Raw genomic sequence first — 15,538 nt, 5'->3', positions numbered from 1 at the left:
CCACTCCAGAGACCACATTACTGCACACTACCATATCCTCACCACTCAGAGACCACATTACTGCACACTACCATATCCTCACGATACAGAGTCTGTAATACCATTCTTCTCTCTGCTGTAATCTCTTCCTCCATCTTTAACGGAGCACTAGCTCTTGCAAAGTGCCCTCATTCAGTTCCCAGAACCGACGTCAAGCACTCACACTGCCTGTAACTCCAGCTTCAGGAGACACAGCACTCTCTCCTTGCTCCAGTATAACATGCCACACACATACATGTATACCTAATTTTAAAACGGTATCAATTAACCCTCTAAAAATCTTTGACAAAAACACACCTCGCAGGGTGAGTGAAGACAATTTATGTAAGACAACTCCATGAACAGAATTAAAGATACGGATTTGTCATCACAAGAGGAAACTATGCCAGCTCAGTTAAGAGAGGGACTTTTAAAGTGAAACGGCTTTTCTCTGTTGCCTGCCAGTTTTCATAACTGGCTATAGATTTAAACCACACCAGAGAAAATGGAACCAAGACAGGAATTCCCACCAATCCAGCTAAAGTCTCCAAGGACGATTGGACTCGAAGGTTCACATTTAGGAATAGAGTTTGGGGTTCTCAAAGTACACTGCCTAAGTCTAAAAGGCGTTTGTGGTATCCCAAGCCCAAGGAATAAGCAGACACACAACGTTTGTCCCTAAAGCTAGAATGTCAGTTTCTTTCAGCTCCACAAAAAGTGTGGGGAATCTGATACCGGTAAATGAAAACAAAGTTAAAAAGCTGTCAATCCTCCCTTTTATGATAAGGTATTTTTTATGATAAGGTACTTCAATGTTTTTCAACTCACTGTCTTTTAGTACACATTGCTACCTGCTTAAAAATACATAAATATGATCAAGTGGTTTCTCAATACAGTATCTAAAAAAGGAAATTAAGACTGTGACTCATATTTTTTACATGCATTTCCTAAAACACATTTAAATGTAGTTAAAAGGAGAGGCAGTCTCAGTGCAACAGTATAGGGGAATATCAGAACAGGGAAGTGGGAAGGGGTAGATGGAGGAACAGGGGGAGGGAAGAGGGCTTATGGGACTTGCAGAGAGTGGGGACCCAGAAAAGGGGAAATCATTTGAAATGTAAATAAAAAATATATCAATAAAGAAAAAAATTTAAAAAAAAAAAAGGAGAGGCAGCTGAGCACGGCAGGGGGTGCCTGGAACCCGGATCTTGAGACAAGCTGGGAGGCAAGAAATCAGTCTGAGGCCCCTGAGCTCCGTACAAAGTGTGAGGCCAACATGACTGCAAGAGACTACGGCTCAAAAAACACAACGAATAAAACATTAAATAAAAGGGAGAAGCCCTGTGTTCAATCCTCAATACCACTAACAGGGATTTAGCAATATAGTCCAGTCAGTCCTGTGTTGTGGAAGGTTACAAGGTTAAGGCCGGTGCAGCTACAGAGGGAGACTGTATCTGAAAAGGAAGTTTGCAAACCTATGTGATAGAGCTTGGGGGTGGGGGAGGTAGTTTGTAGCTTCATGCTTATTATACAGTTTTCATTTTCTTTTTAAAGATTTACGTATTTCATGTATATGAGGACACTGTCGCTGTTGCACACCAGAAGAGGGCATCAGATCCCATTGCAGATGGTTGTGAGCCACCATGTGGTTGCTGGGAATTGAACACGGGACCTCTGGAAGAGCAGTCAGTGCTCTTAACCACTGAGCCATCTCTCCAGCCCTGGTTTTCATTTTTTAAAAGATTTTAGTCACTTCAAAACCTGGCCTGAAATTTTCTTTTTCAGTTGTTCCTACAAGTGTAGTCAAACTATCAAACAAAAAAAAAAATTTTTTTTGAAATATAATATATACATATATATGTATACATGTGTGTATATATATATGTATGTGTATATATACACATACAAAACATTCTTGATATATGTAATACACACAGACACACACACACACAGCTTAAGCCCAGCATGGCAGCTCATATCCTACAGTCCGGTAGCTAAAAAAAACACCTGTAACTCCAGTTCCAAGCAATCAAACACCTTCTTCCGGTCTCCATGAGCATCAGGCACACATGGTGCATATGCATACATGCAGACAAATTACATTTTCAAAATAATAATAACAAAATAAACCTAAAAAACAATGAAATTAACGAAGTCAGAACCTGGTGGCACTGGATCCCAGCTACTCCAGAGGCTGAGGCAGGAAGACCATAAATTCCATGTCTGCCTGGACCACACAGTTAGTTCAAGGCCAGCTTAAGACCCGGTTTCAAAAATACAAAGTTAAAAAAAAAAAAAAAAAGGCACAGAGGCGGAATCAGAGCTCAGTGGCAGACTGTTTAGGACAAGGTATCAAACAAGGAAAAACCAATCCCCAGCACCATAGAAAGAGGAAAATAAAGATTGAGATGAAAGACACTGGCCTTCTCATTAAGATTAAATTACTAATCAGGAAAAAGATTATCTGAAGTTAATAATTTGGGTAGCTACTATACAGGGTCACAAAAGGGCTCCAAAAAGTTATATATCCTTTCTTTAACTTTCAGTTTTATAAATTTTAGTCTAAAAAAGGCTTTATAGGGCCCAGAAAGATGGCAAGTCTGAGGGCCTGAACTCAAATTGACAGAAGCCACATAAAGCCAGATAAGGTCACATGAGTCTGTCACCCCAGGGCTCGTATGGTGAGATGAGAGCAGGAGACAGGAGTGTCCCCAGAAGCAGGAGGGCCAGAGGACCAGATAGAACACGTGCACTCGCACAGACACACACACACACACACTCACACAAACACGCACACGCACGCACACGCAGGCACACACATATCCCACCCACCCCATCTTCCACTCACTAAAAAGTAAAACTGAAGGAAAAATTCTATAAAATAGTTCAGAGATCCCATGTCAACCTCACTGAGATCCTCTTAGGGTAACATACAAAGCAAGCATAAGAAAATGTAAATATTCAGACTACATCTGACACCATTAAAAGCCAGAATCCCACACTGCATATGGCTCCACATAACATTTCCTTCTCTCTCCTCCAATCCGTGACAACTTAAGCAATTCTTCAGTTTTCATACCTTCAACGCTTCCAGAAAGTACTGCCCAATTGTTTACCATCAAATGTGGATCTGTCTGGTGTTTTCTGAAATCGAGTTGTTCCTTTTTTTTTTAAGATTTTTATTTTATTTTATTTTATGTATATGAGTGTTTTGCCTACTTATAAGCAAAAACACCATATGCAACCAAGTCTGGTGCCCATGGTGATCAAAAAAGGGCACTGGATTCCCCAGAACTGGAGTTACAAATGATAGGGCACTAGGAATTGAACCCCAGTCCTCTCAAGAGCAGTAAGTATACTTAACTACTTAGCCATCCTCCAGTCTGTTGAAATAGATGCTTCTTTAGTTTTGTGGCTTTTTGAGAATCTTCACTGAAGAACCCTGACTGGCTAGTGCTTGTTAACAGACTGGTATCAAACCCCAGGAGCGGGCACGTTCCAGCCTCACTCAGTCTCTGCTAGGCTGGGAGTGTCCAACTGTTAGTCAAATACCACATTCCCCATGCATCACATTAAGAAACAACTGATGGATACACAGCTCGTTCCTGAAGCTACTCATTCCTCCAGAAGGTACCACCAGACTCACCATTTGTTGGATATACCTGCTCTGTAGCCTGCACCCATCTGACTCTCCGGACCAACTGCAGAATGCGGTGTGTGGATTCAGGACTCTTTCTTCAGGCAGACCACTGGTGAAAAGGCACTGGGTTTGACACCACGAAAGCTTACTCTACTTCATAGTGGTCCCAAAGCACAGGAGTAACCATGCTGGCAATCTTATTATAGCATATTGCTATAACTGCTCTATTTTATTACTGGTTATCATTGTGAATCTCTTCCTGGGTCTAATTTAGAAATTAAGTTTGTATGAAGGCAACAGAGGAAATGTGCAAAGTTTTAGCACTATCTGAAGTTCTGGCCATCCTCTCAGGTCTTAGAATAGAAGAGGAAGGCCTACAGTACAGCCATAACACTTCCTCATGTACAGCAAGTGATTTCTTGAATGAAAGACGATAATGACTAGTTTTACTACTTGTATTACTACCAGAAAAAAAAAAAAAAAGCAATCTATGGATAGCCCACATGCTCACGTTGTGACAACCACTGCTCATCTAAGACATGATCATTGGCCTATGTTTCATGAACATTATAGGATTCCCTCTTCACCATCTCAATTTAAATCCATCTGGCCAATACCAGATATCACTGGTACTTTAGGAACTCAGGACCAAATAAGTGACAATGGTAGAAATCTGAAGTCAGTCCCAGAAAGCCCCATACTGCATGATTTAATCTATGCAATGCTTTGCAACAACAAAATTATAGGAAAAAAAAGACTGGTAGTTACCAGAGTAAGGGTGCAAGTGGTTATTAAAAACATGAAGAAATCCCAGGTTCGCAGCACATGCCTATACTATTAGCACTTCAAGATCCTCAGCTACGTAGTGATTTTGAGATCAGCCAGAGCAAAATAAACAAACAAACAAACAAACAAACAAATGACAAGTGGAGATTCCTCATTTTTTGTTATGCAGGGGTTGTTATGGGGTTAATACAAAAAATGAAGCTGGACATGGTGGCACACCCTTATAACCCGGCAACGCCGGCACTCAGGATGGAAATGGATACATCCAGAGTTACAGGCCACCTTGGGTGACACAGTAAAACCCTGCCCTGAAAACAAAAAACCAAAACCCATGATTTAACGGACAAGACCAACCCACAGCCAACATGCCACATGCATTCAAGGATAGGCACAAATGCAGCCCAACACATTTGTAGAGGGCATTACGCCTTAATGCCAACACACTGCACATCTCAACCTGGCCCCCCACAAACCCTAGTGTGCCAACACTGCACTAAACAGAATTCTCCAAAGATTGAGGGAGAAAACGAAAACACTTGACTCCAGCAAGTGGCACACTTCATACAGTTCACCACAGGGTTAATTATCATGTAAGATTGGGGGGGGGGGGCTTCTTTTCCCCTCTGAAAATATACAAACCATCACAATCAGCATGGCAGTCCGCTTACTTTCACACACAAGCTCGTCTTGACTGGCTATGGCTGTCTAACCTTGAGCTCTAACAGTCACCAAAAGGTGATACTCAGCTGCCAATCACTCCTAACCTAAGGTGCCAACATTAGCTATCAATGGAAACACAGCACTGTGGTGTGCCACAGCTACGGTTTGGGTGTTGAATGGTTTCTCAAGGCCTACTGAGGGCCAGTCCCACACAGGCACTATAGGGAGGTGGGGGAAGCTGCAGGAGGTGAGGACCGATGGGAAGTCTCCAAGGGCACCAGCCCTGGAAAAGAGCTCTTAGGACCCCTTCCTTTCCCTTTGCTTCCCGACCAACAGACGGGCACTTGTTCCCGTATGAATATGGGGCAGACCACCAGAGTTCTGGGAGCAGTGACCTACCTAATCATGTACTTCTACAACTGAGCCAAAACAGACCTGTTCTTTTTATAAAGTTACCTCATGTATTTGTTTCAATGACACAAAGGTGATTAACAAAAAGTGAAACAACTGTTTTCAAACACTAGCTACAATCATAATTACACTGTCACAGCAGTCGGTAGGTTTCCACATAATACACTCCTTTTTGCCCAACAAACCTCAGAAATCCCCCATTTCTCCCAAAAGTGCTGTTTAGAAATCACATTGCCAGTATGGATCAAGAAATACTATCAACTATGCATCAATAAATACTATTTTGACAAGTTAAGATAAGTCAGATGCTGATGGCCTCTTACTTTCCGGGTTCAAAAGGATTTGTTGTTTTTTGTTTTTCTTACTATTATAAAAGTGATACATTCAGCAGAAACCGTGCTTGAGATAGGTTTGAAATTTTGACCTTTCCTGGAGTAGCAGTATGTGTTTCGCTATTCTTCCAGCTGGGAGCTCCCAGGCCAGAGGCATCATGAGGGTAAACAGCAGATACCCAGCAGTACCACGTTGTTAGGCTGGGTATATTCAATACATTTCCAGTTCGCCAAGATGATCTACTTTGTTTTGTTTCAGCTGTCATTAAGACTCACAATGAATTCCACTGAGTGACTTTGCAAAAATCTATGTCCTGTACTCTTGGGAACTCTGACAGCTGCATTCCTGAGCATTAGCAACTCAGCTAAAAAAGGTTAGCAAAAAAAAAACAAAACAAAACAAAAAAAACAAAGAACAAACAAAAAAAAAACACGTTTAATACTGAAAAAGTAAGATTACTAACTAGGAGGAGATGGGATGAGAGTTACTGTACACATATCATTTGAAAGTAAATATTTAACACACCACAGAAGCAATCTCAATGGGCCTGAATTCAACGATTTAATAAAATAGTTTAACAAAAAATTTATTGTATGAAGCCTTGGGGTATGATGCTGTTTGCAATTTATTTACATTTTTTACTTCATTAAATTGCCTTGGTGACCACAATTCTCATTTAAGTGATTAAAGACATAAACCCAAGTCATTGAATAAAGCAGTTACTTAGCCGTCCTGCTTTTCAACAGAGATGCATTGAGAAGTATCAATAGAATGTTTATTGTTCCTTCTTTTCCAGGGAGTATATTACTTTAGAATACAGTGCGCCATTGAGAAGGAGGAGGACAAGTTTCCAGACACACAATACAGGGTAAACACTGGATTAAAGTCTTTTCCTCTCCTAGGAATACCAGGTGAAATACTGGAAGCCTCCTGGCCAAAATCTCAGGTGATAATTTCTCCTCGTGTTTCTCCTTCCTGCCTACCTTCCCTCTGCACACCAAGAGTAGCTTGCCACTTTCCAGACACATGTGAAAAGTTCTTAAGTGTCAAAGTTCCTAAGCCTCTCCAGTCCCAGATGCAATAGTCACCCACTGCTTAACTAACTACACTAGGGTAGTTATCAAAATGACTTTTAAGCAACTCACTAACCTAAATGCAGAACTTGTCTGTGAAGAGTCTGGAAGGAGTAGGGCTGGCCAGGGAAGGGAGGAGCTGGACCCAACAAGAACAAATAAGTAAATAAACGTTTTCATTCAATCTTTCCAAGAACCGTGCGGTTTCGCCTGTCACACAAACTCCTTTATCAAAGTCAGTCTTCGGAAATAGGATACCCCAAAGCAAAGCTTCCCTAATTCTTGTCCCTCCAGTTGTATCAAGCGATATAACAATGTTGTTTTACTCATATTACAAAAATGCTGAAGCATCTATGAGAATATACTACATATGGAAAAGCTTTCACAGGTGCAGCCACACTGCCTGTTTTCTGCTCGAGGAGAGTTCCAACTTCTGGATAAATTACTTCTGACAACTTAGGTGAGGATGGAAAAGCACTCAGAGTTCAAACTAATTTCTCTTTAAACCGATAAATAGAGGGGGGGGCTAGGGGGAGGCGGGATTAAAACCAAAGGAACATCAAAGTCAACAGGGCTGACACTTGAGAATGTTCACCATGTTTGGCAGGTTTCTCTGTTTGCTTCTCCTGAGGTCAGGTGGGGTAAAGAGAGCTCCCAGATTCTCAATGGAGCCTTTAGCTAGTAGGATAAGTAGTAACCCGCCCACTTTCTCACTGGGCCAAGAGTCCTCTGTTGGGTTGGTTTCTAAATTCCACGCCACTGGCGGGGGAATTGGGTAGTCGAACAACAGTCCATTTACTTAGTCAATCCACAGGCTGTCCAAGTGGAAGGATTGTCTCTTCCAGACTTACTTGGTAACCCACCGTTCCCACCTCCCCACCCCTACACACACACACACACACACAATCTGATAGCAGGCTTCACTGTTATTCTAACTAATCAACCTAACATCCCATGTCACCCTCCCCATTTCTACCCCAGGCTTCTGACATTACTTTCTGACCACCCTTGTTAGGCTCTAATGCCCTCTACATGTGCAGTTTCACCTGGCACTTCAAACTCTGTTCTTGAACAGAACTGAGAGACCTCATGAAAGTTGCTCTGCCTACACAATAAACTGGCAGTGTCTTTTTCAAGAGCAGAAAATGGGTATAAGTGACAGTTTGAACAAATACGGATGATGAAGACACAGGAAGGGCAGCTGCACCACCAAAGAGACCAGATCAAAGGAGGGATGCCCAGGGCCTGATAAAAACTGCCCTTTAGAAAAGGTACTTCTGAAAAAAAAAAAAAAAGAAAGAAAAGAAAAGGTACTTCTGGAGACAAGAAATGAACGTTCTTATGCAATTACAGTCCATCTTCCAGGCTTGGCAAATGTAATCTATACACAGATCCCACATGTGACAATCGCACCAAGCAAAAGGAAAACCATCAAGAACAGTACCAGGTGCCATCCTTGGGGCTTGTCCAAAAGCAGCCAATGGAAGATTCTATTTTATTCTATTCTCTCGCACATTAAATAATCATCATCAGAGATGGGCAGCACTTGGATTTGGACAGATGGTATCCAACACCAGACAAGCAAAGCAACTTTTTTTCAAGTATTGGATCCTCCCTGTGTCTGCTGGCCCCAAAGATCTGTAGAGCTTCTTTGCCTGCAGGGTTGGCAAGCAGGATCGCCTGTAGTCACCATCCCAACATTTAGGAATATACGTCATTAGCCAGTAAGCAACGGAAATCAAACCACATTTTTATAACACTCCTCCCTCACTAATCCAATCTAAGAAAAATCAAATCCAACCAACCAGCTAGCCCTCCGTTTAAAAATAAAAAGAAACTGAGGATAAACTGTTGTATAAATGTTAACCACTTATCTAATTTTGACCATATTGTGCAAACCAGAAGAATCTGTGCCCTTCGAGGAAGAATCTGCACTTACATCTGCAACTGGAATGAAAAGCGCTAGCATAGCTGTCAACTTTTACTTTTAGATGGATAACAACATTCCTCTTTCAAGAAAGTCAAGTAGTAAATAAAGACAGGCACCTCAGTGTTTCACTTTATAAGGTGCACCTAGACCAGTCAGCTCAGCACACAACCCTGCAAGTTCCCTCTTACAGCTCATTAAACACCCCTAAACTCTAAAGATGGGATGTATGCAAGGGAGTAACTGAGCCTGCAGTCAGGGTGACAACAGTACTTGGCCGAGGGAGCTGAGACCTGACCCCAAGACTCAGAGCCCCAAGGAGTGTGGCCGGAGAAAGACATACCCTATAGACAAGTCCCGCAAAGGCGCGGGCAAGGTCAGCTACAGGGAGCACAACGAAAAGGACAGCAAAGGAGAGAGCAGCAATCGCAGAACGGTCTGAAAAGAATGCCCTTGGAAGTTGGGCAGGGAAGGTCCTGGATGAGGGGAAAAGGGATGCTTCCCCAGCAGAGGGGTGCCGGGGCACTGGAAGGGCGCAGTCTGCAGGCACCAACCCCACGGCGGGTGGCGGCGCGTCTCACCTGGGGGGTCCTCTCGGCGGGGTTCTTCATCACCGCTTGGCGGAAGCTATTATCCACGTAGGACGCCATCTCCCCCTGCGGGGCGCACCGGGACCGCTCCACACACTCGCCGGCCTCCCGGCCCAGCGCCACTGCCCGAGGCAAAGCAGCCCAGGCGCGGAGCCGGGGCGCAGACAGCACGAAGGGTCCGTGCAGCCCCGAGCTGCCCTCTTCCTCGCAGCTTGCTGTCCGTAGACTCGGACTCAGCGACTGCCCGGCAGCGCTCCGGAACGGTCGCGGATCGCGCTGGCCCCGGCGGGCCGAGTTATTTTTAGGGAGGTGCAAGGGACGGCGGGCGGAGCCTCTCCGGCGGGGCCCTGGCTCTACCCGCTCCGGCCGCGCTCGCTCTGACGCGTCCCGGGTCCTCGCGCGCCGGTCAAGAGGGAGGGCCGCGCGCTGAGCCTGGTGAGCCCGGCTCAGGTCTGGGCGCCACCGAGCCCGCTGGCCTCGGCCGCCGTGGCCGCGCCGCGCCTCCGTCTACTGTCGGCCGCGCCTCCCGACTGCTGCTGCATCCCCGCGGGCCGCGCAGCTCCGGCCGCCCGCCCCCATCGGCGCCCGAGTGCGGCTGCTCCCCGCGCGGCCCCCGCGCTCTAGGCAACTTTGTGCGTCGTCCGTGCGGCGGGCTGGCGGGCGCGGCGGGCCAAGCGCGGGTCCCCGGCGGGCGCGAGGCCGAGAGCAGAGCGCGCAGCCCCGCCAAGCGTCTGCTGAACGGCGACCGCCTCCTCTTCCCCCGCCTCTTCCTTCTCCTGCGCCTCGGCTGCCGCCGGAGCCGCTCTTCAGGGAGGAAGCGGCCTCCGGGGCTTGTTGCTTTGTGCTGCAACCATGGTGAGGAGTGAGTGACGGGCCGGGGGCCAGTCGGAGGCCGCCGCATCATCGGGGGCGGAGCGCCCCGTGGTGCTGGCCCGCCCCATCGCTGGCCTGGCGGGGCCGCGCCCTGGCTGCAAGCCGCGTTCTGCCCGGACCAGGTGCGATGGGAGCCGGGACAGCCCGGGCTGTCGCGGTCGCGAATCCCGTAGTTCAGCAGCCGCAGCCCCCCTCCTGGCCTAGACCCCGCATCCCAGGCCTGGCGGCACTCTGGTCCCTCTCCCGCCCCTTCCCAGGCTGGAAGCTGACCCCACCCGGGAGAGGTCCCTGCGAAGACCTGCAGTGGCAGGTCTTCCCGAAGCCTAGGGCTAACTGGGATTTTGCTTCGGTGGCAACATTAACCATCCGTGGATTTTCTTTATTTGTAATGACTGCAAGGACAGCGTTGCCCTCCCGCCTTCCGCGCTCACTGACACCTAAACCCTTAAATGACCCCTGCGTTAGACAGGTGGGAATGCGGCTTTCCAACCCCAGACCTGGTATCACATCAGACAGGAAAACACCAGGTCTGCCCACTGTAATCGAGATGCCAAAACGGCAAGTTCTCTGACATAATCAGGAACCTATAATCCTAGGTCGGACTTTGCCTTCCACTGGGCAGAGCACACTTCTCAGGATCGCGAGTTTCCAATCCAGACTTGCCCAGTACAAAGCCCATACTAGTGTGTGAAGATGTCCCTGCTCTTGGGAATTCATCCCTTCCTGACCAGGCTTGAGGTGTGCAGCGTCAGCCTCAAAGAAGATTGCAGTGTTTGGAATCTGCGTGGAGACTGAAGACAATTGTTAGTCAAACTTAAAAAAAAAAAAATTCAAGCATGTTTTTCAGCACCTGGTTTATTGTAACCAATTGAGACAGGCTGTCAGCTAGTAAAGGAGGAAGTCCTTAAATCACCAGCACAGCACTAAATGGATTGCATAGCTTCTAAAAAAAGAAAGGACCTGCTGGACCCAAATTTAGAGAACTGAGTCTAACTTACAAAGTGTATCTAATAGATCCATTTGTATTGCTTTGGCAGCAACTGCTTCCTACTTTATCTGAAATCTTAAGGCACCAACTTGAATTCTCCAGGATAAACTTCCACTTCAAAAGCAAAATAACAGAAAAAGAGAATTGTAAACCCAATGATGTGCAGAAAAGACATACCCGACATTCCCCATCTGGAGTCTACTCAGTGTGTGTGTACAAATCTGGTTCCACTTCTCTTGCCCCAAACATACCCCACTCACAGCCTTAAACACCCTAATTAATAATATACCATTATCACCATCCAGGTTCTAGGGCTTTACCCTAGTATCTTCTTAATTTCTTTCTCCTCTATGCAACAAAGTTTGGCACAACCTTCTAGCTCAACTTTCAAAGTACTAAGAGGTGTGTATTGTATTCCAATGGCTACCACCTTTCCTACAGAGATCGTGGTCCAAAGCACTACTAACCTCTGATTGCATTTTGCTACAGTTATATCTCTAGTACCCTTTTTCTTTCTTTCTTGTTTCTTTGTTTCTCATTTGTTTGTTAGTTTGTGTTTTCCTCCCAGTAGCCCATTCTCATCACAGCAGCCCGAGGAATTGTGCTCACTCCAGTGAGTCACTGCTTATCTTCCATGACAGTCATCCCGTAAGCCTAGAACTCCATGGGCCTCAATGACCTCTGAACCTAGTCCTCCATCCTGACCTTTTCTTACCTACCCAGATATCCACTATGTTCCCACTCAGTTCCTCGGGCACTTGAGTTTCCAAGCTGTTTCTAAAGAAATAAAGCAAATTCTGATCTGGCCTTCCATCTGCTGTTCCTTCTACTGCTGTGTCCTCGCTACCTTTTCCTCTTCCGCCCACACCACCAAAGAAAAAGAAAACATTATGTCACAGATGGGATGCTGTTTCCTACCTCCTTTATTTTTCTCTAATCTTTATTCAAATATCATTTTCCCCATGGTTACATAGCCTACCTTCCTGGCTTTATTTAACACCTAACCTGCATATTATATTTTACTCATTTTGTATTTTCTTACTCCACTGTAATGTCATCTGTGAAAGTCAATGACTTTTATTTTGTTGACTGCTATACCAACTAGTATTATTGGATGGATACTCAAATTACTCAATACCTTATATTCTGTCCTCTTGTGATTTTATATATATATATATAACTAGGGCAAATATATATATATAATCATTTTATATATATAAAATCACAAGAGGACAGAAGCCCACTAAGTCTGTTTTCTGTCCTACAGAAAGTACGCATTTATACATGCTGAAGGTTTGCAAGTATCAAATACAACATATGCAAAGTGTCTTGCACAGTGCTTGAGCCATAGTATGAACTCAACAAATAGTTGTTATTTTTAAGGTCACAGTCATCATCCCCACCCTTTGAGGTTTGTGGACAGTTATTATCATCCTGTTTACAGATGGGGAAACTGGTAATAAAATGAATGGGCTGTGTGATTTGCCCTAGTTCCAGGCCTGCCTTTAGCTTTGTGGTGATCTGGAGCAAGCTAACAACATGAGACCTATAACCTATCATAAATACTGAAAGGTACGACTGACCCAGGCAGTCCTGGTACAGGGAGTATTGACTGCTGCCTGTACATTGTACTCTTCAATCTGTCTCTGCCTCTGCTCATCCCACACAAAGACTCACATATTTGAGATCAGATAAGTTTGTGTAAACTGTACCACACCCTTACAAGAGACAGACACATATGGTCTCTCCTCTTTCCACTTTGTAGTTCTGGTTGGTGAGCCCAGAAGTAGGAAGGTGTAGGGTTGTGAAGTTCAGATTTTGCGAAGTTTCTTAGAGATAGGAAAGGATAGAATCTGCAGAGGAATTGGCAAAGCATGGATGTTGGGCAGAAGTATCCTCAGCCATAGCTCAGTTAGAAAATTGTGAGTTCCAGATTCAAACCTCTCTTTTCCTTTCCTCCCCACCCCTCTCCTCCCTTACTCTCCTCTTCCTTCCCCTCCCCTACCCTACCCTCCCTTCCTATGCTCTTCTCTCCTCTCTTCTCCTGTGGTATCCTCCTCCCCCTTCTCCTTCCCTTTCTCTCCCTCCCCTTTCTTTCCCTCCCCTCTCAGTGTTCCACTGTGATACTGAACTATACCAATGACCTTAGGTAAGGCCTAATAGTATCCCTTCTGCACCAACCAAATGACTAACTCGGGTTCAACCCCAAAGCTATCATTGACATCAATTAAAGCTAATATGCTCACTATTTATAATCCACTTATCTACATATGTCAACAAAGCTATCACCACACAGAATCCAGGACACCTAATACTTGCCATGCATTACAGTTTTAACATTTGGGCATCAGTACTGTACTGGGTGTGACTTGAACGACAGAATCAAGCACAGGTCTGACAACGTGCCAAGTAGCACTCCCACCGCAAACTGACAACAACCCTTAATCAAAGCAAGTCATCTCGTATGCTGCCTTAGAAATATGAGTGTAAAGATGAGGGGGCTTTCTGTCCTTTGTTCATACATGCTTCTAAAAAATTCGGTCCAGAGATACAGTTCAAGACCTGGCCTTAAGGCAATTTCTACTCATAGCTTAAAACCTCTTTTCTAATATATCCCTAAGCATATCATATAGATAAGGTATTCTGAGTCATTTTCATTTAAAAGTGGGGGGGAACCCAACAACTCCTATGAGTCTGGCTACAAGAGAAGATTTAGGAAAGATAGCCATTTTATTAGAAACCTTACTGAGCACCAAGCATTCAGGTCAACGATAAATGTTTATTGCCTTTTTACTACAGGCTGACTGCCGTATCACTACTTCAAACAGGCAGACAGATGAGTAGGAGCCTGTGTCACATGCCAGGCACTAGGTTAAGTGACTTGCTTTCATGGAGGAGGGTGAGGTGATGGACAGCTCCAGGAAGATGCCCTGTTCCACTGAGACAGAACTGCCTCTGCTGTCCGCCTTTCCGGGCTGCATAACCCCCTCAATGCTTCAAGAATGTCAAATTCCTCGAACTCTCATGCCTCAAAAACATGCACCTTTCCAGTTTCTTTTATCCTCAGAGCCAGTGAGGAAGACTCTCAGGAGAGCTAATTCAGGGCTTAGTGTGCTCCATCAGCAGACACGAAACTCACTTGCAAACAGCATTCCAGAGAGTCTCCTGGGGCATGTAGTGAGGAAGGACAGGGAAGTTAAGCCCTGGTCTCAGAACAGGGGACTTTAAAGAGTCTGGATACAGTATATCAAAGCACAAGTCATAATTAGAATCTTAGGTTTGATTTTACACGTGTCACCAATTCAGAGTTGAGGATGCTGTCACCTAGACATGTAGATACTGTTTTCTCCCTGACTTGTCAACATTTTATCCTGGTTCTACGTGCACATGAAACTAATTAAAAATATAAATCAAACGATATACAATGTATCAAAATTGCTCAGCTCAGTCACACCATTGAACCCCTCACACTTGAAATAGTGGAGCACCAAGAAGGAAGGGCTCTTTTGACTTTCTCTGCTGCAGGAGAGCTAGCATTTCTGGAGGGAAAAACATAGTTATACTTTTGACCACCAGCGATGCCTTCTATTGTTGTTGCCCGTGTGTTTAACAACTATTTTTATAAATTGCTCATTGTGGTTCAAAATCAGTCTGCTGGGATTGGTAGTTGTTAAGTGTTTGCCTAACTTGCATGAAGCTGGGGCTTCGTTCGTTCCATCCCCAGGACCTGGAAAACTGACTGGACACCATAGCACAAGCACATGACTGTGATCTCAGCACATGGAGCCGGAAACAGGAAGATCAGAAGTCCAAGGTCAACCTTGACTACATAATGCGTTTGAGAGCAGTCTTGCCTACATATACCCTGCCTCAAAAAATGGAAAGAGAAGGAGAAATGGAGGGAGGGAGGGAGGAAGGGAAGAAGGGAGGGAAAGAGGAAGGGAGGGAAGAAGGGACGGAGGGAGGGAAGGGAGGAAGGGAGGGAGAGTAAGAAACAATCTGCCAAGCATATAAGATGACTCAGTAAGGAAAACCACAGACAACCTGAGTTCACAGACTGGCATCTACAGTGGAAGGAAGGAACTGACTTCCTAGATTTGACCTCTGACCTTCTCCCACTCTCCATATCATATTGACACCTGGGCATGTGCACACCACACACACACACACACACACAGTTTAGCAAAATCACTTCACCAATAAAGAGGCTTATAAATGACTTTAGATAACATATACAAA

The 15,538-nt window shown here is 45.0% G+C and overlaps 1 protein-coding gene across 4 annotated transcripts in view; it reads right to left on the bottom strand.

Moving 5' to 3' along the window:
• Positions 1 to 9,791, bottom strand: part of Rapgef2 (Rap guanine nucleotide exchange factor 2) — a 227,044-nt gene extending 217,253 nt beyond the window's left edge. For all 4 annotated transcript variants that reach the window (XM_052180330.1, XM_052180331.1, XM_052180333.1 and 1 more), the window contains exon 1: positions 9,430 to 9,791. In XM_052180330.1, the coding sequence (XP_052036290.1) occupies positions 9,430 to 9,498 (69 nt within the window). In that variant the 5' untranslated portion in view covers positions 9,499 to 9,791. The remainder of the gene's footprint in view (positions 1 to 9,429) is intronic.
• Positions 9,792 to 15,538: the final 5,747 nt, after the last annotated feature.

The sequence above is a fragment of the Apodemus sylvaticus genome, chromosome 4 (genome assembly GCF_947179515.1).
Source record: "Apodemus sylvaticus chromosome 4, mApoSyl1.1, whole genome shotgun sequence".
Taxonomy (NCBI): Eukaryota; Metazoa; Chordata; class Mammalia; order Rodentia; family Muridae; genus Apodemus; species Apodemus sylvaticus.
The sequence above is the reverse complement of the archived record's forward strand: the minus strand, read 5'-3'. Positions and strand labels throughout refer to the sequence as shown.